The sequence below is a fragment of the Taurulus bubalis genome (assembly GCF_910589615.1).
Source record: "Taurulus bubalis genome assembly, chromosome: 10".
Taxonomy (NCBI): Eukaryota; Metazoa; Chordata; class Actinopteri; order Perciformes; family Cottidae; genus Taurulus; species Taurulus bubalis.
Genome location: NC_136598.1, coordinates 28892017 through 28919344, shown reverse-complemented (window position 1 = coordinate 28919344; position 27328 = coordinate 28892017). Strand labels below are relative to the sequence as shown.

Sequence of the window (27328 nt, the reverse complement as noted above, 5' to 3'; positions counted from 1 at the left end):
GGAGCTGCAGCGGTTCTTCTGCTGGTTTCTGTCTAAACCCTTCAAACAACCACTCACTATCTTTGCTATACCCTTCTCTGACTACTGCCCCCCTCTCTCTTCCTCTTTTCCTTATCTCCCTTTATTCTGTTTTAATTCTCCTCTCCTCTACCTCACCCGAAGACAGGAAGCATTACATCATGCTCTGGTGAGAGATGCTGCTGTTGCTAGGTTACCACCAGCTGACTCCCTGTTCCAATTTTAGAAGGATGCTGAGAGACGGAGAGGTGGGGGAGGGGAATGAGAGAGAGAGAGAAAGAGAGAGAGACAGACAGACAGACAGACAGACAGACAGACAGACTGGTAACTCTAACTAGTAACCTTAAAACCTTCTAATCACGAGCCGTGTGAAGGTTTTCATCGCCATACTAAACCTGGATTATCTCCTAAACCAGAGTTCAATTCAGTTTATTTTGTATAGCCCAAATTAAAAAATTACAAAATTGCCTCGGAGGGCTTTACAATCTGGACACATAACATCCTGTCCCGGGACCTCACATCGGATCAGGAAAAACTCCCCAAATAAAGATAGTAAAAACCCTTTTACGGGGAAAAAAGGAAGAACCTTCAGGAGAGCAACAGAGGAGGATCCCTCTCCCTGGATGGACAGAAGCAATATATGTCATGTTACCAGAATGAACAACAAAGGGCTATTCAAATAGTTTCAAAAGGTATAATAAATACGGAAAACACAGTATATGTGTTACTGGTTTATTGGTTGATGATACAGGAGAGAAGATGAATTGCATATAGAGGTTTATAAAAGATATTAAGAATACAACATTTCCATTACAACAACCACCTCCACCACTAGCACCACCAAAGAGTTGCATTGTAAGTGTGATACCATTGTCCTTTTAATTTAATTTACATTTAATGTCATCTTATATTCTAAAGTCAGCTTTCACTGAATATAACGGTCAGCCAACGTTATCTTGTTATTCTTTATCATCCCCGATGTTTTCTTCATTGACATGCAATTAACCAACAGAGCTACAGAGAGCTCAATATTAATTAACTTAAGGAAAGTATTAATGTCAGCACTTAATTAATGTAATTGATTGTGAGCACATGTGGGGATTGCCATCGGAGGGAAAACATAATTGTTTCTGCAGTCAAGCCAGCTAACATTATCTGCCTTTGTAAGCATGAGTTGACCTACTGTTACTGTTACGTGTTACATTTAATTTTTCAGGTCAGTTTGGACCACCTGCTGAAACAGACTGCAATCAGTGTTATCTAGAGATATGCTCCTTTCTGATCCTCCTCTCAGATATTTTGGAGAGTTATGACGTCTCAGGAGGAGGCGTCTTCCTTCAGAAGTTTTTTTCAGTATGTGGAGGACAGCGGCCTTCGAACGTACGACGGTCTGGTGATCCAAAACGCCTCTGACATCGCCAGAGAGAGCGATCGCATTCGCAACCAGAATAACTGGACCTACCTGCAGGAAAAACACCAGAAGAAGAGACGTCAGGAAGAAGCAATCAAAAGGTAGAAAACACACAAACAAATAAAACCAAGCGTGGCCACTGCCGAATGTAGAGACAATGTTGTTTAACGCACAGGATCAATACATTTCCTCTAAACGCAGATAAGAGAACATGTTTCTATAGAGCTAAAACATGCCAGTCAAAATATATAATTAGTAAATTAGACCTTATAAGAGGATGTTTCTATGGAAAATCAGGGCAACATCAGAGCAGTTCCAAAACAGATTATTGTAGAAACAGAAATTGAGGTGCTTGGTGCAAGTAAAGAAACGATATTGTCGGATGACCTCAGCAGTGGTGTCACAAACACAAGTATACAAAGTGGAGGTGCCGGTTCTATCGGGTGTTCTGTGATTGCTTGATGATCCACAATTTTTTCTCTCCACTCGTCCATCCAGGATTGGTGAAGATGTAGCCATGGCAACAGACGGGGCATACTCTGGAAAACATTTCAGAATGGGTTTCATGACGATGCCGGCGCCGCAAGACCGTCTGCCGCCCCCCACTCAGGGTTTCACTGTCCGATCCCAGTCCCTCCACTCGGTGGGCGGAGATGACGACTCAAATCCCAACCGTAAACAACCCCCGCCCAAACCCAAGAGAGACCCCAACACCAAACTGAGCAACAGTTCTGAGGCAGTGAACGGAGGCTCCGGAGTCACAAAGACCGACGCTCAAGAGACCAAAGACCCTTCGGGGCATGCTGAAGGTGAGAACACCTGACATAACCTGCTGGTGCAACCTAGCACCTGCTGGTGCAACCTCACACCTGCTGGTTAAACACAACACCTGCTGGTTAAACATAACACCTCCTGGTTAAATACAACACCTGCTGGTTAAACACAACACCTGCTGGTTAAACACAACACCTGAGCAAAACACTCAACAAAGTCACGACTGTTTGCTGTCTTGGCTCCTCAATGGTGGAATGAGTTCCCCATTGACATCAGGACAGCAGAAAGTCTCTACTTCTCTGTCGCAAACTAAAAACACATGTTTTTTGACTACACCTTGAATAAAGAAAGTAGCACCGTAGTAGCACTTTAGTAGCACTTTAGTAGCACTTTTCGGTTCCTCACAGCAAGTTTTAAAAAACCACCATAGTAACACATCGAAATCCCTAAACCTGCTCCAGGGCAGGTTTACTTCAATTCAATGGATAAACTGGCCACTCCCACCGGACATAAAAGGCAGCTCACTTCCTCATTGATGAAGGAGCGATATTAGTTATATTAGTTTTATAGGGAGAGAGTTCTTCCAGATCGCCAAGATCCGTTATCACATCATGATGACTTCCTGTACGAGCTCACATCATCATGACTTCCTGTACGAGCTCACATCATGATGACTTCCTGTACGAGCTCACATCATCATGACTTCCTGTACGAGCTCACATCATGATGACTTCCTGTACGAGCTCACATCATCATGACTTCCTGTACGAGCTCACATCATGATGACTTCCTGTACGAGCTCACATCATCATGACTTCCTGTACGAGCTCACATCATGATGACTTCCTGTACGAGCTCACATCATCATGACTTCCTGTACGAGCTCACATCATGATGACTTCCTGTACGAGCTCACATCATCATGACTTCCTGTACGAGCTCACACCATCATGACTTCCTGTACGAGCTCACATCATGATGACTTCCTGTACGAGCTCACATCATCATGACTTCCTGTACGAGCTCACATCATCATGACTTCCTGTACGAGCTCACATCATCATGACTTCCTGTACGAGCTCACATCATCATGACTTCCTGTACGAGCTCACATCATCATGACTTCCTGTACGAGCTCACATCATCATGATGACTTCCTGTACGAGCTCACATCATCATGACTTCCTGTACGAGCTCACATCATCATGATGACTTCCTGTACGAGCTTACATCATGATGACTTCCTGTACGAGCTCACATCATCATGACTTCCTGTACGAGCTCACATCATGATGACTTCCTGTACGAGCTTACATCATGATGACTTCCTGTACGAGCGATGTCGATTCTGCCGACAAGGAATCATTTATTTACAAGACCTCCACGAGCCATAGATTGAACACCACACACCCAGCCGAGCATTGACCATCTCACATACTGTATGCATAGCCTGGATCACATACTGTATGCAGACTGGATCACAGAGTGTCTCACAGCCTTGAGCTTTTTTGTTTGTACAATGTTGGCGATGTGGAGAACATCGGGAAAGCCGCTGTTCTTAAGTTTATTTAGCGCTCAAGAAACTTATGAATGTGTTAAAGCACTCATAATTATATGACAGTGTTATTAGTACTCCATACATATCATTATTGTAGAACATGATAAAAGTGGACTCGTGATAAAAATACAGAGAACCACAAACAATTTCTTTTCACAAATTCAATTGATTGAATTTCTGATTATGAATAATACTTACATACTGATCCGCCCATACACATATTCCAAGTTATATGGTAATCGATATGACCTATATTCATCTTTGCTGTTTTTATTGTTTTTTATTACTGTTTATTCATATTACTTGATTTTTATATTTTATTCACTTGTGAGCAATGCTGCTGTAATCCTGTAATTTCCCCACTGCGGGACTAATAAAGGATTATCTTATTTTATCTTATCTTATCTACACATACATGTAAATACACATATATAGTACATGATACATACGTGCATAGAGTACATATATCCTCATAAGTATCTATTAATTTGTATACTACTGCCAGGCACATTTAAATAAATATAATCTGATTGATTTGGGTGATGAGGCACTTAAAATTAGCCAATACATTTTCCCGACACTGACACAATTAACATGTCTCGCACCGGGGGCGGCGGGGGGGGCATTCACAGCAAACTTTGCTATGAATGCACCATTAGACTTTGCCATGATTATGAACTTGACTTCCTCATATGCGTTCATGATCATCTCCTGTTTCTCAGCGGAGAAAAAAAAAGACTGTTCCTCTGAGTTTATTTGCCATTGTACTGTTAGAACATCAAGGTGTCAGTGCTCGACTATGCTCCCTTTTGAAGAGGAGCGTGCACGTGCAATTATCCAGATGACTGACGTCTGGTGCGAATTAACGAGACTGTTTGAGGGCGGATCAGCCTTTGAGGAACCAACATAGCCTGACGTCAATCATCTCGGTAATTTAAGATGGATAATAGGACATTTGATTGACTTTGTTGAACCACGTACGAGGAATGGGGCCCTGATTGTTAAACCTGACACCTGCTGGTTGAAATGGGAAGTCCCATGTTTGACCCTTTAAGAATGTTTCTTTTGGATTGGATGAAGCTTTATTTTGTCTCAAAATCTTTGGATTTTAACATTGTTGTCTTTCTGTCTGCAGCTCGATGCCATTTCTACAGTGAAGACTACAAGAAGATGCCTCCACCCAAACCTAAAAGGAACCCAAACACTCAGCTCAGTACCTCCTTTGATGAATCTTACATCCAGAACCATGGCAACAAGAAATCTTCCTTGCGATGGAACAAATCTTCATCCCAGAGTCAGAGTCCGGCATCGAGAGACACGGATGACGAGGAGCCCGTCTACATTGAGATGGTGGGAAACATCCTGCGAAAGCTAAAAGGTCCAGAAACTATGGAGGACGAGCAGAGTGAGTCGGTGTACGAGGAGATGAACTATCCAATGTTAGAGGACTTCCTGCAGGACGCTCAGTGTGCCATCATGGATCCTGAAGCCTGGACGTCCCGTGGCTCTCTCTGCGACATACCTCCGCCTTTCCCCAACCTCCTGACTCCCCGCCCGCCTCTGCTCGTCTTCCCGCCCCTCCCTGCTCAGTGCTCTCCCAATTCTGACGAGTCCCCTCTCACCCCTTTAGAGGTCACACGACTGCCCATGATGGACAATGCCTCCTACAGCAAGTCAGGTGGTGTCGAACATCCTCAGAGCTCAACCCACCATCGCAAGGAGCGGGACCGAGACCGAGACCGAAACAGGGACCGAGACCGCGACAGGGACCGGGACCGGGACTTGGCCTCCACACACACCATCACCTCCTCTGGCCGCTCATCAGCTCCACCTCTCCACTCCAACCTCTACAAGTCCTCTGGCTCCGCCCACAGTGGGCATGGTTATCCCCGAAGCCAATCAGCATGTCCTTCTCCTGTCAGCATGGGTCGCTCTCTGACTCCCCTGAGCCTGAAGAGACCTCCACCATATGACGCTCTGATGGCAGGAGGAAGTATGCCCCGCTCTTCCTCTTCCTCATCATCACACAGGGCCAGGGAGGGCGGGAATAAACTCAGTAACTCCTCCTCCACCCATGGCTCTATGCAGAACGTGTCGATGAGGTCACAGACACCCACAAGCCCATTGGATGAACTCAACAACCTGTTTACCTCGGGTAGACAGGTGATGAAGAAGGTGGCCGGAGGCAGGAAGAGCAGAGGGAGTGAAGGTAAATACTCATCAGCTCTTCAACAGTACTACACCATGCCTACTGCAGAGTTTTTAATCAGTTTTATAGCAGTTTTACATCTAGTAAACAGGTGATGAAGCAAGGATCAAGATGCAAGAATAGCCAAGAGGTTGAAGGTAAGAAATGACAGTCAGTGTTATTTGTACAACATCTATGCTACATCATGACATCATTGCTCTCAATTTACGAGCCCACTTTCGTTCAGACCCTCAGCTATGGTCATGGACTTTGTGTGGTAACCGAAAGAAAGAGATTTGTTGGGATAAAAGGATTTCAAAGATGAATGACAATTTATTTTCTGTTTCTAAACATGTTGTTGTTTTAGTCTCTGTTATCTTTTATATCTCTTCTCCATCGTCTCAGAGAATCTTTGTGAGAACCAACAGAGATAACAGCTGAATGTCCCGGTAACTGAGACATGATGCTCTGCAGCTCTTTGCAGGAAGATCATCATCATTTCATTTTGTCTCCATCAAAACAGTGTTGCAAGGATGACCATCTTCAGTCAGCTGTTTGAGAGAATGTACCCATCATGACTTTAGATGTAAGAGAATGTACCCATCATGACTTTAGATGTAGGAGAATGTACCCGTCATGACTTTAGATGTAAGAGAATGTACCCGTCATGACTTTAGATGTGAGAGAATGTACCGTCACGACTTTAGATGTAGGAGAATGTACCCGTCATGACTTTAGATGTAAGAGAATGTACCCGTCACGACTTTAGATGTAAGAGAATGTACCCGTCATGACTTTAGATGTAAGAGAATGTACCCGTCATGACTTTTGATGTGAGAGAATCAGAATCAGCTTTATTGTCTGTGTGTGTCTACACATACATGGCCAATAAAGCTGACTAGTAGTCTGTCTCAGTCCTGTTTGGTGGCCGATTCGAACCACACAGTGATGGAAGAACAACAGAGAACAGACTGGATGATGGAGAAGTAAAACAGCATCAGCAGCTCCTGATGCTCGGCCTTTTTGCTGTTTGAGGCCCACTACAGGTCCTGGGAGATTGTGGATCCCAGAAACCTGAAGGTGTCCAGGGCTCCTCCTGAAGTCCACTGTCATCTCCACAGTTTTGAGCTTGTTCAGCTCCAAGTGGTTCTCACCACACCAGAGGACCAGCCGGTCAACCTCCCGTCTGTACCCAGACTCGTCACCGTTCCTGATGAGGCCGATGACCGTTGTGTCGTCTGTGAACTTCAGGAGTTTAACAGACGGGTCCTTTGAGGTGCAGTCATTGGTGTAGAGGGAGAAGAGCAGAGGGGAGAGCACACATCCCTGGGGGTGCCAGTTCTTATAGTCCGGGTGCTGGATGTGATTTTTCCCAGCCTCACCTGCTGCGTCCTGTCGTTCGGGAAGTTTGTCATCCACTGACAGGTGGGGGCTGGCACGATGAGCTGGGAGAGTTTAGGTTGAAGTACCTCCGGGATGATGGTGTTGATTGAGCTGAAGTCCAAAAACAGGACCTTTGCATATGTCCCTGGGGAGTCCAGGTGTTGCAGCATATGGTGCAGTCCCATGTTGATAGCATCATCCACCGACCTGTTTGCATGGTAGGCAAACTGCAAGTGGTCCAGCAGGGCCCCTGTGAGGTCCTTCAGATGGGTCCAGCAGGGGCCCTGTGACATCCTTCAATTGGGTCAACACCAGTCTCTCAAAAGATTTTAGGACCACAGACGTCAGGGTGACGGGTCTTTAGTCATTAAATCCTGTGATGGAGGATTTCTTGGGGACCGGGATGATCATGGAGCGCTTGAAGCAGGAAGGGACTTCACACAGCACCAGTGATCGGTTGAAGATCTGTGTGAAGATGGGGGCCAGCTGGTCAGCACAGACTTTCAGGCAGGAGGGACACCGTCTGGGCCCGGAGCCTTCCTGATCTTCTGTCTGTGAAAGAGCCGACTCACATCCTCTTCGCATATCCTCAGTGCCGGTGGGGGGTTGGATGGGAGAGGTGAGAAGGAGGCAGAGAGTGGAGTTGTAGTTTGACGATGGGGCAGTTGGGCAGGATGGAAGTGAGCTTATCGAACGTGCAGTAGAACACATTCAGGACGTCAACCAGTTGGTGATTGTCCTCAGTGGGTTGGATGGTCTCCTGTAGCTCGTGAGTACTTCCAGGCCTCTCAAAACTGACGAGGGGTCATTGGCTGAACAAAAGAATTCCCAGTTTAGGGCGGCTGTAGCTCATGGTCATTCTGTAACCCCAAGGTAGCCGGTTCGATCCCTGGTTTCCCCATAGTTTGCATGTCGAAGTGTCCTTGAGCAAGCACTGAACCCCTAGTTCAGGGGTGGGCAATTAATTTTCCCAAGGGGCCACATGAGAAATTGGGACCGTTGTGGAGGGCCGAGTCAATAGGCTGAACTTAATTAAATAAACTCAATATTAATGTTTTTACTTTATTAAAAAAGCTGTAAATGATATGGTTTTGAGCTGCTACAGGTAAAAATACATGTTACAATGAGGCTATGAAAATATGTTTGTTTTTTTAAGATACCTTTAAACCGTACCTTAAATATGTATGTTAAAGACCAGCAATTGATTAACTTCATATAAAAGCAATGCGTGCTTTTGATGTTTTCCAGTTCAGTTCAGTTTTTGTTACTCAGTGAGAAAAGTCCAGTCTGTGTTGACTTGAACAAGTGCATGAAGTCTGGTTGAATGTCTGAGGTGGATATGTGAAGGACAGCTGGGGGGTATTCTTCGTACGTGGTTCAACAAAGTCGATCAAATGTCCTATTATCCACCTTCAATTAGCGAGATGATTGACATCAGGCTTTCTCGGTTCTTCAAAGGTTGACCCGCCCTCAAACAGTCTCGTTCATTCTAACCAGACGTCAGTCATCTGGATAAATGCTCTGCCCTCTCCTCTTCCAAAGGGGGAGGAGTCGAACACAGATTCCATGATCTTCAAATGCTACAATGGCAAATAACTCTGAGAAAGAGCGTCTCTTCTCTCCGTGGAGGAGCAGAAGATGATCATGACTAAATATGATAAATTTAAGTCCATAATCATGGCAAAGTCACACTTTCTGTTTGTGAACGCAGCTTAACTGTGCCTCCGCTGGTCGGGCTAGAGTCACATAAGCATCGCAAAATATCAAGTTAAATGCGTAAGTGTTGGGAAAATAGTAGTAGTCATATTCAGTAGTATACAAATTAATATATACTTTTGAGGATATATGTACTGTATGCGCGTATGTATCATATATGTGTATACACATGTATGTGTAGATAACCATATAACTAGGAGTTTGAATATGTGTATGGGCGGATCAGTACCTTAATTATTTTCTACAATAATGATATGTATGGTGTACTAATAACACCGTCATATAATTATGAGTGCTTTCAACACATCCATAAGTTTCTGATAGTCTGCATACTGTGAGATGGGCAATCGGCTGCCCCTGTGGTGATCAATGTATGGCTCGAGAAGCTCTCGTAAATAAATGATTCCTTGTCAGCAGAATCTATAGCTCCGCGTACAAGAAGTCATGATGATGTGCTGCCTTTTTTGTCCGGTGGGAGTGGCCAGCTTATCCAGTGAATTTCACTAAACCTGCTCTGGAGCAGGTTAAGGGATTTCGATGTGTTGCTATGGTAATTTTTCTAAACTTGCTTCGAAGAACCGAAAAGCCTGACCTACGTCATCTTATCCTGAAAATTATCCAGCTAACTCAGTAAACCAGCTACGAAGAATAGGGCCCTGACAGGTATCAGTGAGAGAGGGTCTGAATCTGGATCTGTTGAACTTCATCACTTTTCACATTTGGTAGATCTAAAGAGAACCAACATCTTCTGAGCAGGTCTCATTTGAGGAAAGTTCTCCTTTTTGAGAGAAGAGTAAAAATCTAGAAGTGATACTGACTTAAAGTGCTCTGCCATACTGTATCAGACCGCAGGTCAGATCAGCGGTGGGTTTGCGCGATTAATGTTCAATCTGGACGCAGAGCGAGTCTCCTCTCTCTCAGACTGCAGTGAGGCTCCTGTGAGACTGACCGCCTGTGAGATATCGAGAGGGGCTCGCGGCAGCACCCGCTGCTCGCTGAGGACAGAAACTGCATAACAATACTTTCTTTCACGCCAGGTATTTCACTTCTCTAATCTCCAGTCTGTCTCTCTCTCTTCATCTCCTTGTGTCTCTGTAGGGGACTCCAAGTCTCTGCCAAGACATGGGAGTAAAGACCAGGACGGACTGTCCAGTCCAGTTTCAAGTAGGATGGGGAGATCATCTGTCAGCCCCACCATGATGCTGTCTGGAGGAGGAGGAGGAGGAGGAGGTCAGGTTTAATGTGAAGATCATTAAAGGGGGTCAGGTTTAATGTGAAGATCATTAAAGGGGGTCAGGTTTAAATAGGAATAGAATAACAGGAAGTCAGGTTTGAATGTGAAGATAATAACAGGAAGTCAGGTTTGAATGTGCAGATAATAACAGGAAGTCAGGCTTAAATGTGCAGATAATAACAAGAAGTCAGGCTTTAATGTGCAGATAATAACAGGAAGTCAGGTTTAAATGTGAAGATAATAACAGGAAGTCAGGCTTAAATGTGAAGATAATAACAGGAAGTCAGGCTTAAATGTGAAGATAATAATAGGAAGTCAGGCTTAAATGTGAAGATAATAACAGGTCAGTTTTTCAGACATCTTCAAGAAGTGATTTTCCCTTTAAAATCAGAAGCAGATTTTTTTTTCACTGGTTGTTGTTCAAACTCTGATGACCTTCAGGTGAATCTTTCATCTGTGTTTGTTGATTGATGTAAAATACTCTAATCTGATTGTAAAAATAATCTAATCTGCAGAATCAAAGCTGGTGTGTAAACTTGGTCGTTCAGCATCCACTTCAGGAGTTCCTTCACCAGGTGCCACGCCACAACGTCACCTGTATGAGCCGCATCACCCGGCCCTTAGCCAGGTACGACACCTGTAAATCTACCTGTCTGTTTACCTGTCTGTCTACCTGTCTAATGGTCTGTCTAGTACCAATCTACCTGGCTATGTTTCTGTGTTACTTGTCTGTTCACTTTGATCCATTTTGTAAATCAGATGACAAACATCAGTTTTATTTCTTCTTTTTTTAAAGAAAATAATTGTAGACTTTATATTTCACACAGGATTCAACATCACTGAGCAACAGACCGTAAAACCATTTTACAAAGTGACAGAAGCTTTGATGCATCACCTGACTGATATCTAAAATGTAAACATGTAAACTAGTAAATAAGTGTTTTCTTTACTTTGTTTAAGGAACATTTCATAATTTCATTTGTGTGTAAAATGTTTGGTGTTGGAAATTCATTTTTTTTTCTACTATGTCTCAACATGAATCCTAAAAACTGACATTTTAATGAATTTGTGGATATTTAAAGTGAGGTAATACTCAGTACCTTCTCATTCCATCATGCCGTCCCTTTCTGACACCCTCGGTGGTCCAGCACGTCAAACTATGGCGCTCCACTACAGTCGCAGTCACCATGTTCAAAAAGCTCATGGCCAGGCTTCAAATACCTCTGTAAACTAAATTAAATAAAAACTATGGAACATAAGATCAGAAAACACAACACAAACATCCTTAATGCAACTTAAAAATACCTCAACAACAACATGGGACAAGAACGCCGGTGTCTTGTGTTTGTTTGATCCACTCAACTCTACGTCCACCCTGTTAGGGTCAGGGTTAGCCTAACCTAACCCAGTTGGGATTATTTGGTTTACATCATGACACACGGATATGTTCAAATTATAGTTACTTGAAAGTGTGTTGCATACAGAATGTTTGATTCAACGCCATGGGATTGAGAACGGGCTGACCCCAAACCCTGTAATACTGTAATACTAACAAACCTTCATTAAACTAACAACACTTACTTAATACTAACAATGAACTTCCACTGATTATAATTACACTGAAGCACTTTAATAGTTCTCATTAACACTTGATTTACATTTATTGACACTAATAAAACCTCTGTTCTCACCTAACACATCTAACCCTAACCCTCTAACCTAACCCCTAAACTAGGATTATCTAACCAACTTTACTGTTTGTCCCTCTCTCTCGGGTCATCATGATGTTGTACATTGACATGAAATCTGAAACTTTATGTGTTCCGGTTGAGTGTTTATGATGAATAAAATATTTAAATTCACCAAATTCAGAAGCACAGCATATACTTTCTGTCGTTAGTGGTGTCAATCAAAACCATAACAAAATATGTCGTCACAAGTAGTGTTGGATCATGGGAGTTGTTGTCTTACTTTATAAACATCAACTATTCCCAATAAGAATGTACCTGACACAACTAAGGCAGAAGTTATGTCCATGGACGAGATCATTAAGGAAAGATTAGTCCAGGGCTATGAGTTGTGTCTATACTTATGAATGTAATAAAACAATCACACGGAAGCTCCGGAGTCCGGCCCGAGACTTTACTCTCTCTCTCCTTCCTAAACGAGAGGCAACTCAACAAACTAGCTTCCAGTTTTAGTCACGCTATTTAGTCGCGTTATTTAGTCACGTTTATTCACATTGTAATGTTTAAGTCTAATGAAATAGTCACAAGTACATGTCATAATACTAAATAGTACTGTCATAGCCACAAGTAGATGTCATAATACTAAATAGTACTGTCATAGTCACAAGTACATGTCATAATACTAAATAGTACTGTCATAGCCACAAGTAGATGTCATAATACTAAATAGTACTGTCATAGTCAAAAGTACATGTCATACTACTATATAGTACAGGGATGTCAAACTCATTTTAGTGAAGGGGCCACATGCTGCCCATTTTGATCTCAAGTGGGCCGGACCAGTGAAATCACAGCATAATAACTCATACATAATGACAATATTTCTCCATTTTTAAATCATTGGTGAAGGTTTTTGGATGATAAACCCTATGTTAAGGTCTTTCTTCAATAAACTAGAAACATAAAGACCAAACATTCAGACATCAGGCCACTGTTTACCTGTCTGGGCTCTCTGCAGATGCCCTTGCAGTTGGGCAATATATTTAGTAATGTCAGTACCACAATCAATTGCAACTGTGGCTCAATGGTTAGCATACCTGTCTCACAATCAGAGGATTTTTATTTTTATAAATTTTTCCTGCAATTTTAAAAATTATCAAGTACAGCCATGAGGGCCATCCCCCTGTAATGACATACATATTACAATGGAGGGGGGTATTTTAACACTTGTTTAAATGTAGTTTTTGCACTTTATTTTACGGTAATTATTTTATAGTCATTTCGAGATTTCTGTGTCAAGTATTTGAAAATCCCTCTTACCTATTCGCTACAAAGAGTTAAATCTTGTCTGCTAATGTGCATCAATTCACATGGAAATATTATCGCCATAATGCAAATTAATTTAAAAAATCTAAATAATGAAGCCAGATCAAAAATACTTATGGATCTTCTTCACTTGATTGATCTGAAATAGTCATTTGAAGTTTTATCTACATAATAAATCATACTAGAGGTTGTCTTTTTTCTTTTGGCATCTTTAATTAAAAAGTAAGCTAATAAATCTGATTGACAGTGTCATACATAATAATGTCCAGCGAGTGCATTTTTCATGTGCTGCAGCCGAACATTCTTTCTAGCTGACTCATCAAATCAGTAAATTATGTCAGTACACACAAATGTTTTTCCAGCTGCACCACCACACCAGATCTGACTGGGAATCCCCAGTGGAAGCGATATGTAAAGGAGACAAAGGCGTCACAGAGAAGTGGTCTGCCTGAAATCAATCCTCTCACAGAAGGACTGGGAGCCTTGATCAATCAACGTAGATTAATATAGAACATATGTAGCATATTAGTGTGACTCCAACAGCTGTCTATGCAGATTATGCTTCAGTAACACTGCAGCACCGGTTTCCCCCAAGGCTGCATTCTTTCCCCTCTGCTCTTCTCCCTGTACACCAACTGCTGCACCTCCAGTCACCAGTCCGTCAAGCTCCTGAAGTTTGTGGATGACACCACCCTCATTGGACTCATGTCTGGTGGGGACGAGTCCGCCTACAGGTGGGAGACTGACCACCTGGAGACCTGGTGCAGCCAGAATAACCTGGAGCTCAACGCTCTGAAGACAGTGGAGATGGTTGTGGACTTCAGAAAGAATGCAGCCCCACCCGCCCCTCTCATCCTGTGTGACTCCTCTAAGCTCTCCAGTGTTGTTGTGTGTAACCCTCGGAGGAGGCTAAGGTAGCCTTCACCATCAACCACCTGACTGACAGAGCACGACTGTGGGGTACCGCTGAATGGGAGAGACGCACGCCGGCCTGCTCTTCGTTCCTGTTGTTTTCTGCGGAGCTTCGTAAAGTTTTCAGGGCGGTTTCCAAGGGCCCAGATCCAAGCGGGGTACTAGCGGAGCTGCGTCAGGGACACCGGACTGTGGTGGATTATGCCTTGGAGTTTCAAACAAGAGCACGCCTTTGCGACTGGAACGAGGCAGCACAGTGCGAGGTGTTCTTGACTGGGCTAGCGGAGTATGTTAAGGATGACCTGATCTCTTTTGATTTGCCTGCCAGTTTGGATGGCTTAATAGAATTGACTGCCCGAGTGGACAGACGCATCCAGGCAAGGCGACAGGAGCGACGCAAGGGGGAGACAGATCGCCGCGCTTTCACCCGACGCCGAGCTCCTCCGGCAGCCACCAGCATCACCTCGGCCTCTCAACCAGTGGAGGTTGAACCCATGGAGGTAGGGCGCACCAGTCTCACGCGCGAGGAGCGGGAGCGCCGTCGCCGGGGAGGTCTTTGCCTGTACTGTGGCCAGGCTGGTCACTTCGTGTCCCGGTGCCCAGTAAAAGACATGGCTCGTCCGTAACAGGGGAGGTACTGGTGAGCCGAACCACAAGACTCTCTCCCAACCAAAGACCCCTTTTCCACGCGCAGCTGCTACTCGCGAACGGATCACAGACCCTATCTACTTTCATTGACTCTGGTGCTGATGACAGCTTCATTGACGAGGACCTAGTCCGTCAGCTGGGTATCGAGCGGGTACCGCTGCCATGCCCTGTTCCTGCTAACGCTCTGGACGGCCACCTACTGGGGACAGTGACTCACCAGACCGCACCAGTTCATATGCTCCTGTCTGGTAACCACCTGGAAACCATTCGGTTTCTTATCCTGCAGTCACCCCAGCATCCACTAATCCTGGGAAACCCCTGGCTCTGCCGCCATAACCCCCACATCGACTGGGCCACAGGGGCCATCATGGAGTGGAGTGCATCATGTCATCTGATCTGCCTGAAACAAGCTGCTGCACCTCAGCATTCAGCTTGCCCCAGCTCTGCGTCGGACCTGTCAGGAGTGCCTATGGAGTACCATGACTTTCGGGAGGTATTCAGTAAGGTCAAGGCCGCATCCCTGCCCCCACATCATCCCTACGACTGCGTCATTAACCTGCAACCAGGCACCCAACCCCCCCTCCCAGGGGCCGCCTCTACTCCTTATCGGCACCTGAGAGAGAGGCCATGGAGGCGTACATCAGTTCCTCCCTAGCTGCTGGGATCATCCGTCCCTCTTCTTCACCTGCAGGTGAGGGGTTCTTCTTCGTAGGGAAGAAGGACAAGTCACTTAGGCCGTGCATTGAATACAGGGGCCTCAATGACATTACCATCAAGAACCGCTACCCACTCCCACTCATCTCTTTGGCCTTTGAGTTGCTGCGAGGGGCTGCCATCTTCACCAAGTTAGACCTACGTAACGCCTATCATTTGGTCCGGATCCGAGAGGGGGATGAGTGGAAGACAGCTTTCAACACCCCCACTGGACATTATGAGTACCTGGTGATGCCCTTCGGTCTGACTAATGCCCCAGTCGTCTTCCAGGCCCTGGTGAACGATGTGCTGAGAGACATGCTGAACAAGCAGGTATTTGTCTAATTAGATGACATTCTCATTTTCTCGAGGTCCCGAGAGGAGCACATCCACCATGTTCAATTGGTCCTCCAACGCCTCCTGAGGAATTCCCTGTTTGTGAAGGCAGAGAAGTGCGTCACGTCTCTTCTGTCTCCTTTCTGGGCTACATCGTAGGACAGGGGATCGTGCAGATGGACCCTGCCAAGGTGTCAGCGGTGATGTCCTGGTCCATCCCTGACTCACGTAAGCAGCTGCAACGATTCCTGGGATTCGCCAATTTCTATCGGCGGTTTATCCGCAGCTATAGCACTGTGGCTGCCCCAATCACGGCACTTACCTCCCCTAGAGTGCAGTTTCGGTGGTCACCTTCGGCTGAGGAGGCCTTCCAGAACCTGAAGGCCCGGTTTACGTCGGCCCCCATCCTGCAAGTCCCCGGCCGAGCTCCTGTTCCCCTGACCGCCTGTTCGTTCCCCAGACCCTGAGGTCTGAGGTCCTCCAGTGGACCCATAGCTCCAAGCTCACTTGCCATCCTTGGAGCCAGCGTACTAAGGATGCCTTGCAACAGAGGTTCTGGTGGGCTACTCTGGAGAAGGACACCCGGGAATTCGTCAACGCCTGTCCTGTCTGCAACCGGCACAAACCCTCCCACCAGGCTCCCGCTGGTTTCCTGCAACCTCTGTCTGTGCCTCATCGGCCCTGGTCTCACATCTCCCTGGACTTTGTGACCGGTCTCCCGCTGTCCAACAAGCATACCACCATCCTAACGGTGGTAGATCGGTTCAGCAAGATGGCACACTTTGTCCCCCTGCCCAAGCTCCCCTCGGCAAAGGAGACTGCTGAGCTGGTTCTGCTGCATGTCTTCCGGCTTCACGGTCTTCCTACGGATGTAGTCTCCCACCGGGGTCCTCAGTTCACGTCAGTCTTCTGGAGAGAGTTCTGCACACTCATCGGGGCCCCAGCCAGCCTGTCATCTGGATTCCACCCACAGTCTAATGGCCAGACTGAGCGCAAGAACCAGGAGATGGAGACAGCTCTACGGTGCTTGGTCTCCGAAACTCCAGCATCCTGGTCCCAGTAGCTCCTGTGGGTGGAGTATGCTCACAACACCCTGACCAGCTCCGCCACTGGAATGTCTCCATTCCAGTGTGCCTACGGGTTTCAACCTCCATTGTTCTCGGCCCTGGAGAAGGAGGTTTCCTGCCCCTCGGTCCAGGCTTTCGTCCGCCGCTGCCACCGTACCTGGGCCAAGGCCAGAGTTGCGCTCCTCAGCTCAGCCAACCGTTACTCCGCAGCGGCCAACCGGCACCGCTCCAAGGCCCCCATCTACCAGGTTGGCCAGAAGGTGTGGCTGTCGACCAGGGACCTACCTTTGCGAGTGGAGGCAAAGAAGTTGGCACCCAGGTTCACCGGACCATTTGAGGTCCTGAAGGTCATCAATCCTGCAGCGGTGAGGCTCAAGCTGCCCCGGGCCATGTGGGTCCATCCGTCATTCCACATCTCCAGAGTGAAGCCGGTTCGGGAGTGTCCACTGGTCCCTGCAGTACAGCCTCCACCGCGGTTCATCGAGGGAGGTCTTACCTACACGGTTCGTCGCCTACTTCGTTCCCGCCGTCATGGGGGAGGGTTACAATACCTGGTGGACTGGGAGGGCTACGGCCCAGAGGAGAGATGCTGGGTCCCGGCCCGACACATTCTGGATGCCCCTCTCATGAGAGAGTTTCACTGCAGCCACCCTGACCAGCCCTCCAAGGGTCCTGTGCCCACGGGGGCTACCCAGCCGGACTCTGCTCCCTCTCTTCCTTCGGCAGCGTCAGACATCGAGGAGGAGCTGTCCTCCGACCAGGACAATTCACCCGCCGATGAGGAGAGGGCGGAGATGTCGGAGGAGTATTAGTCCTCCCTCAGATCCCCTTCGCCAGCATGCCGATGGTTTTGGGACGTCAGGAGCCGTCCCTTAGAGGGGGGATTCTGTCACGGATCCTGCTTCACGCCCCCTTCATCAGTCACTCCCTCCTCGTCAGCCCTCATTCCATGCACCTGGCCCATCCCCGGCTCACCTGTAGCACATTCCCTCATTAGTCTTCACTACTTAGGTCCCCTCACTTGCACGTGTCCCCTGCCAGATTGTCTTGTGTTTTGGAACCAAGCTCTCCAGTGTTGTTGTGTGAAGTAAAGGATTCTGAGTTTGCTACCTCTGTCTCGTGAGTCGTGCTTCTGGGTCCTAGTCCTTCTAACCGTTACAGAGGCAGGTGAAGAAATTCAACCTGCCAAAGGCAATGATGGTGCACTTCTACACAACCATCATTGAGTCCATCCTCTGCTCCTTCATCATTGAGTCCAGCCTCTGATCCTTCATCACTGAGTCCAGCCTCTGCTCCTCCATAACCCTGGTACGCTGCAGTCTGCCATTGTCCTTGGCAGTGGCTGCAGTGCATCATCCGCTGTGCTGAGAGGTGATTAGCTGCAATCTGCCGTCCCTCCAGGACTTGTTCACCTCCATGACCCTGAAGCGAGCAACTAAGTTATAAATAAATACATGGCGAAATGCCTGTACTTTCGTGGAAATGTTTGTTACGCTGTTAACCGGTTATGCTTGCGCATGTGCCACTCGCTGATTCTTGCCGTTTTGCCAAAAGCCGATCTCTGTGAGTTTGGCTATTCTGCTGTTGCGTCTCTCAAAACTGAATATAGATCTAAGCTCAACATTGAGCATGACTAGAGAGTGGCCGTATCAAGCCTGCAACCCTATTAAAAAAATATTTGTAGAGGAAAGAAGGCACCCTGCAGCCCCTAATACTGATAAAATGTGATGGCTCACATATATCTGCATTATTCTGTTTTGTTTTGCACAGGTTACACGTTATTGTTATTATCTTGAAAAGATATTTAGTGCAAAACGGGTTAATTGCAGCCACAAAAAGCTTAATTTATTGCCAAATATTAGTTATTTTTTGCACGGATAGAACTTTATTTGCATTGTTCTAACAAAGTGATTGCACATTTTATTTGTTTTTGTCTGATGGAGCAATCTGGTTTAATTGAAAGTGATTGCAAATGTCTTTATTCTATTATTGTAACCGGTTGTGTATGGACCCAAATGCAACCCACAAGATTCCAGGTATCTTTGACTTTTATTTAAAACTTCCGGAAACAGCAGGCAGAGTTAAAGGATCAAAGGGCTGGTGGGTTTACCGGGAGTCAGGCTAGCAGGTTGAACAGGGACAGGTAGGGTCAGTACCAGGAGATCAGTCCATAAGAGAGTGCAGGAGAGTATGTCTCCATCTCCTGGTTCTTGTGCTCAGTCTTGTGCTCAGTCTGGCCGTTAGACTGTGGGTGGAATACAGATGTCAGGCTGGCTGTGGCCACAATGAGTGTGCATAACTCTCTCCAAAACACTGATGTAGACTGAGGTCCCCGGTCAGAGACCACGTCCGTGGGGAGATCATGAGGCCGGCAGACATGCAGCAGTACCAGCACAGCAGTCTCCTTGGCCGAGGGGAGCTTGGGCAAGGGCACAAGGTGGGCCATCTTGCTAGACAGATCTACCACTGTCAGCATGGTGGTATGTTTGTTGGACAGTGGGAGGCTGGTAACAAAGTCCAAATATATATATATATATATATATAAATAAATTTCAGCTGTGACTGGGCCCTCGCTCCAGCACGTCGGGGGAAGCCGAAGGGTCGCCGTTTCGTCCGGCCGAGAACAATAGATGTCATGTGATCAGAAGTACAATAGATGTCATGTGACCAGGAGGACAATAGATGTCATGTGACCAGAAGGACAATAGATGTCATGTGACCAGAAGTACAATAGATGTCATGTGACTAGAAGGACAATAGATGTCATGTGACTAGAAGGACAATATATGACATGTGACTAGAAGGACAATAGATGTCATGTGACTAGAAGGACAATAGATGTCATGTGACCAGAAGTACAATAGATGTCATGTGACCAGAAGTACAATAGATGTCATGTGACCAGAAGGACAATAGATGTCATGTGACTAGAAGGACAATAGATGTCATGTGACCAGAAGTACAATATATGTCATGTGACCAAAAGGGTAATAGATGGCATGTGACCAGAAGTGCAATAGATGGCATGTGACCAGAAGGACAATAGATGGCATGTGACCAGAAGGACAATAGATGTCATGTGACTAGAAGTACAATAGATGTCATGTTACCAGAAGGACAATATATGACATGTGACCAGAAGTACAATAGATGTCATGTGACCAAAAGGGTAATAGATGGCATGTGACCAGAAGTGCAATAGATGGCATGTGACCAGAAGGACAATAGATGTCATGTGACCAGAAGTACAATAGATGTCATGTGACCAGAAGTACAATAGATGTCATGTGACCAGAAGGACAATAGATGTCATGTGACCAGAAGTACAATATATGTCATGTGACCAAAAGGACAATAGATGGCATGTGACCAGAAGTGCAATAGATGGCATGTGACCAGAAGGACAATAGATGTCATGTGACCAGAAGTACAATAGATGTCATGTTACCAGAAGGACAATATATGACATGTGACTAGAAGGACAATAGATGTCATGTGACCAGAAGTACAATATATGTCATGTGACCAAAAGGGTAATAGATGGCATGTGACCAGAAGTGCAATAGATGGCATGTGACCAGAAGGACAATAGATGGCATGTGACCAGAAGGACAATAGATGTCATGTGACTAGAAGTACAATAGATGTCATGTTACCAGAAGGACAATATATGACATGTGACCAGAAGTACAATATATGTCATGTGACCAAAAGGGTAATAGATGGCATGTGACCAGAAGTGCAATAGATGGCATGTGACCAGAAGGACAATAGATGTCATGTGACCAGAAGTACAATAGATGTCATGTGACCAGAAGTACAATAGATGTCATGTGACCAGAAGGACAATAGATGTCATGTGACCAGAAGGACAATAGATGTCATGTGACCAGAAGTACAATATATGTCATGTGACCAAAAGGGTAATAGATGGCATGTGACCAGAAGTGCAATAGATGGCATGTGACCAGAAGGACAATAGATGGCATGTGACCAGAAGGACAATAGATGTCATGTGACTAGAAGTACAATAGATGTCATGTTACCAGAAGGACAATATATGACATGTGACTAGAAGGACAATAGATGTCATGTGACTAGAAGGACAATAGATGTCATGTGACCAGAAGTACAATAGATGTCATGTGACCAGAAGTACAATAGATGTCATGTGACTAGAAGGACAATAGATGTCATGTGACCAGAAGTACATTAGATGTCATGTGACCAGAAGGACAATAGATGTCATGTGACCAGAAGGACAATAGATGTCATGTGACCAGAAGTACAATATATGTCATGTGACCAAAAGGACAATAGATGTCATGTGACTAGAAGGACAATAGATGTCATGTGACCAGAAGTACAATAGATGTCATATGACCAGAAGTACAATAGATGTCATGTGACTAGAAGGACAATATATGTCATGTGACCAGAAGGACAATAGATGTCATGTGACCAGAAGTACAATAGATGTCATGTGACCAGAAGTACAATAGATGTCATGTGACTAGAAGGACAATAGATGTCATGTGACCAGAAGTACATTAGATGTCATGTGACCAGAAGGACAATAGATGTCATGTGACCAGAAGGACAATAGATGTCATGTGACCAGAAGTACAATATATGTCATGTGACCAAAAGGACAATAGATGTCATGTGACTAGAAGGACAATAGATGTCATGTGACCAGAAGTACAATAGATGTCATGTGACCAGAAGTACAATAGATGTCATGTGACTAGAAGGACAATATATGTCATGTGACCAGAAGGACAATAGATGTCATGTGACCAGAAGTACAATATATGTCATGTGACCAGAAGGAAAATAGATGTCATGTGACCATAAGTACAATATATGTCATGTGACCAGAAGGACAATAGATGTCATGTGACCAGAAGGACAATAGATGTCATGTGACCAGAAGGACAATATATGTCATGTGACCAGAAGGACAATGGATGTCATGTGACCAGAAGTACAATAGATGTCATGTGACCACAAGGACAATAGATGTCATGTGACCAGAAGTACAATATATGTCATGTGACCAGAAGTACAATATATGTCATGTGACTAGAAGGACACTATATGTCATGTGACCAGAAGGACAATAGATCAAAATCAACATTGGATATAGTAGAATAACAATAATAATAATAATTGATAATAATGATTATAAAGCAGTAATTTTATTGACAATACTAACAGCAATGCAAATGTTCATAACAATGACGATAGCAGCAGGTGTTAGGCAGGACCAGGTTCCAGATAAAACGAGAACCAGGATCCTGATAAACCCAGGCCCAAGGTCCACATAAAACCAGGACCAGGGTCCAGATAAAACCAGAACCAGGGTCCAGATAAAACAAGGACCAAGGTCCAGATATAACAAGGACCAGGGTCCAGTTAAAACAGAACCAACGTCAATATATAACCAGGACCAGGGTTCAAGTAAAACCAGGACCAAGGATTGATTGATTGATTGATTGATTCCAGATGCCGTGGCTCTGCGGAGACGCCACCATGATGGAGATGATCGAGAAGAAAAGAGTTTTGTGTCGAGAGATTAAAGCTCGTCAGCGTCCGGAGAAGAATCTGTGTAAACAGGACAGCATGCCCATCCTGCCCAGCTGGAAGAGGAAGCAGCCGCCGCCGTACACCGCCGCCGCCGCCGGACAGACCGCCACAGTGTTCTGGGACACAGCCATCTGAAACACAGAAACAATGACAAATATTCTGTTTACTGCCCTTATTCCAAAAGAGACAACGTTCCTCCTCGGCTGGTGAGAAATGATCCATGACACCCGTCCTCCAGATAACCTTGTTTTGCTCCCGTGGTGTTCCCTCTTCCCTCTTCATCACTCTTCAGAAGATGTTAATGTTGTGAATGTACTGAATATGATGCTCCCGATGCCTAACTTGGATTATCAAAACAGAACATGAGCCGGATCAAATTCAGATTAAGTGGGATATTAGTGTGCATGTAAACGTAGTCATTGATAATGACGATGATGATGACGATGATGATGAAGCCATCAGGCCACGGCCACCACACAGCTTGGTCATGTTAAAAACAGCTGGTTTTCTCTAATTGTTTGATTTAACCGTCACTGCCGTCAATCAGCAGGAGAGTCAATAAAGTTTAATCAGATTCACAAACATCAGTGAACTTCCCCCAGTTAGCAGTGCAAGCTGTTAGCATTTACACATCAAGAATCAAATAAATGAAGTTTTTCAATTACAGTCATGAAACATGACTTTAGCCTTTATTAGTGGAGTCTGTACCTTTGATCATTATTTAATCAAATTGATCAACATAAAACAAACACATACCGCAGAAAGAATCCACATCAAAGAGAAGCAAAGAAACTAACCACATATCCATATAATGATAAATAAATGAATCAATTAATACACTATTCATTTAGTATGAATATGGGACAGTTTTCTATCGTATGGCATCAGAGGAAGTGAAAATATTTGAATATGTTAAATACATTTTAGTTTCTTAATTTATTAACAAACTATTTGAATAGTTTTGTAAATGAAATGACGTCATGTGGGTCTTGATCCACATGTTGAGACAGTCAAAGAAATAATGTGAGAAAACCATTTTATTTTGTACTTATTATTTAGCATTTATAAAATATAGATATCAAATAAGTAAATTAAATGTTTTACAAAACATGAAAAACACCCAATTATTTCAGCCAACAGCAACAAGACACACTTGAGCAGGTGTTCTCCTGCTATCCAATCAGAGCGCTGGGGGCGTGGCCATGCAGCACAGCTTCCTGTCGTCTTTCTACTGGATATTTTTATATCTGACCACTGGAAAAGATTCAGATGTATTTTAAGGTCTGACAGTCGTGTAGCAGAACAAGAAAAAGAAAAATAATGATTTATAAACTCTACTATTGTGAAAAAAAGACCTAAATCTGTCAATCAAACATGTTTTTATATTTAAAAATAGTCCGTGAATCTGTGTGTGGAAGATAAAGACGATGATGTTTTTGTATTTAAAGAACTTTTATTATGATGAAAAAGTAACTATTTTAAAATGAGAACATTTTGGCATGTTGTTGGTTGGTTTGGTCTCATTCATTAACTACAGTTAAACTCAAGATTAACTCCAGTTTATCTGCAGTTCAACTCCAGTTCAACTCAAGATTGACTCCAGTTCAACTCCAGTTCAACTCAAGATTGACTCCAGTTCAACTCCAGTTAAGGGTTAGGGTCATGTGCAGTTTAATTTAAGATTAGTTTAAGTCCAGTTTAATTGCAGGTTTATTTAAGATTAACTCCAGTTTAACTCAAGATGAACTGCTGTTTAACTCAAGATTAACCCTAACCCTTTAATTTAAGATGAACTCTCTTTCTTTAGCTGCAGTGTGAATGGGTTCAGATGTTATGTTGTGACACACTAGACACAGGTTTCTTTGCTCAGACAACTACACCTCTGAGTAATTGTCTTGAAGGTCACATGAAGGTCACGTGACAGTAGACTCGTTGGAGATGAGCCAGTCATCTGAATCACAATGCATTCTGGGTAGATTTCTGTCCGGCTTGCTCTGACGTCATGAACATGGTCGATGGTCTCACGAGAGCGAGGCGGGCGCAGGTTTTAGAGCAAAACACCACGTTTGGTAGAACATCTATTTTTTTGTGTAGTTGTAATATTTAACACTTAATTGTTGGCTATGTTTAATCTAAAGACATCTATTATAATGATAATAATTATTATAATAAAATGTATTTATATAACATGTATCAAATTGAGCATCAAAGTGTTTCACACAAAAAAATACAGGTACACACACATTTCTACAAACATATATCTTCATAAACACATATGAATAAATTACATCTCATCTCCAAGGAGCCTATTCTCCTTAAGGTCACATGACAATGACAATCACCTGAAGGTCACATGACGGTCATATGGCAGTCACCTGAAGGTCACATGGCAGACACCTGAAGGTCACATGACGGTAAACTGAAGGTCACATGGCAGACACCTGAAGGTCACATGACGGTCAACTGAAGGTCACATGGCAGTCACCTGAAGTTTACCTGAGAGTCACCTGAAGGTCACCTGAGAGTCCCCTGATGGTCACATTACAGTCACCTGAAAGTCCCCTGATGGTCACATTACAGTCACCTGAAGGTCACCTGAAGGTCCCCTGAGAGTCCCCTGATGGTCACATTACAGTCACCTGAAGGTCACCTGAAGGTCACCTGAGAGTTCCCTGATGGTCACATTACAGTCACCGGAAGGTCCCCTGAGAGTCCCCTGACGGTCAGGTGACTGAGTTTTCGGGGCAGTGGATGAATAAGTGTCTGCAGAAGGAAATGACTTGATGAATGCAGTGTATTGATTTATTGATGGATGTGAATGTGCTGATTAATAAGCATGATGTCAAATCAAAGGTAACATGAGACTGAAGCAATGCATTGGGGATACAGTGGTGAAACATGTCTATGTGAATCAGATTGAAGCCACGGGGAGATTAAATGTTGAAACATGCACAAACACACTTAAGTCTTTTTCTTCAGTACAAAAGGATGTCTGTTATTTGTCTCATTAAATATGAGATCAGTTGTGATCTCAGAGATAAAACTAAGTTCACTTGTTGAAACGTATCATTCACTGAAACATTCTCTTTCCAAACATGAACAAACAAACATTAATATCAGCATTGGTGGACGGTACCATTCAACAAGAAGACTCATAACGTGAAGACATCACCATAAACCATTATAAGAATGGAGATCACGGCGTCCACTGACTGTCTTACTCAAATAAATGTCACCCTAATATAATTCTTATGAACACATGGGAAATATCAAAAAATACATTCATTGCTTATCACTGCCTATTGTATATTATTCACCATCTTGACAAACACTGCTCAGTCTTCACCCAGTTACTCTAATGGAGTCGGCCGTCCCTACATTGTACCGTTTTAAGGACAGGGGAAGGTCAGGTAAGGCTGTGGTTTTATTACAGTTTTTCACAAAGTCCACAACTTCAACTCAATGAAACAGTCTCAGTGATTAATGCAACAGTACTGATTTCTCTGGTTTCCCCAAGTCCGCTTTTGCTTCTTTTTCTACTTAGTCTTCTGAAAGCAGAAGTGTCTTTGAGTCTCCAAAGCTGGAAGCTCATACAGAATCTAAAGCTGGAAGCTCATACAGAATCTAAAGCTGGAAGCTTATACAGAATCTAAACCTCCTTCTGCTTAATGGGTCGTGGCTATCTGGATCATGGACCATGCATACTACTCATTATATGAATCATTTCTGTCACATTCATTGAATGTGCTGTAACTCCGTTACGTTATTCATTCTGGCCACATGACATCTATTGCTTCTGTCCATCCGGGGAGAGGGATCCTCCTCTGTTGCTCTCCCTCAGGTTTCTTCCCCTTTTTTTCCCCTGTGAAAGGGTTTTTACTATCTTTTTGGGGGAGTTTTTCCTGATCCGATGTGAGGTCCCGGGACAGGGATGTCATGTGTACAGATTGTAAAGCCCTCCGAGGCAAACTTGTATTTGTGATGTTGGGCTATACAAAATAAACTGAATTGAAAAACTGAATTAAAAGCTGGAAGCTCATACAGAATCTAAAGCTGGAAGCTCATGCAGACTCTAAAGCTGGAAGCTCATGCAGACTCTAAAGCTGGAAGCTCATACAGACTCTAAAGCTGGAAGCTCATGCAGACTCTAAAGCTGGAAGCTCATACAGACTCTAAAGCTGGAAGCTCATACAGACTCTAAAGCTGGAAGCTCATACAGACTCTAAAGCTGGAAGCTCGTACAGACTCTAAAGCTGGAAGCTCGTACAGACTCTAAAGCTGGAAGCTCGTACAGACTCTAAAGCTGGAAGCTCGTACAGAATCTAAAGCTGGAAGCCCGTACAGACTCTAAAGCTGGAAGCCCATGCAGACTCTAAAGCTGGAAGCTCATACAGACTCCAAAGCTGGATGCTGATACAGACTCTAAAGCTGGAAGCTTATACAGACTCTAAAGCTGGAAGCTTATACAGACTCTAAAGCTGGAAGCTCATACAGACTCTAAAGCTGGAAGCTCATGCAGACTCTAAAGCTGGAAGTTCGTACAGACTCTAAAGCTGGAAGCTCGTACAGACTCTAAAGCTGGAAGCTCGTACAGAATCTAAAGCTGGAAGCCCGTACAGACTCTAAAGCTGGAAGCTCATGCAGACTCTAAAGCTGGAAGCTCATACAGACTCCAAAGCTGGATGCTGATACAGACTCTAAAGCTGGAAGCTTATACAGACTCTAAAGCTGGAAGCTTATACAGACTCTAAAGCTGGAAGCTCATACAGACTCTAAAGCTGGAAGCT

At 44.4% G+C, this 27328-nt stretch overlaps 1 protein-coding gene across 1 annotated transcript; it reads left to right on the top strand.

The window, feature by feature from the left end:
- Positions 1-1327: 1327 nt before the first annotated feature.
- nyap2a (neuronal tyrosine-phosphorylated phosphoinositide-3-kinase adaptor 2a) lies at positions 1328-22676 on the top strand (the record flags this gene model as incomplete). Its single annotated transcript, XM_079225010.1, has 6 exons — positions 1328-1530; positions 1928-2238; positions 4897-5970; positions 10147-10278; positions 10798-10910; positions 22461-22676. 6 exons carry the CDS (start codon positions 1328-1330, stop codon positions 22674-22676), a joined length of 2049 nt encoding a protein of 682 aa, XP_079081136.1.
- Between the last annotated feature and the right edge of the window lie 4652 nt (positions 22677-27328).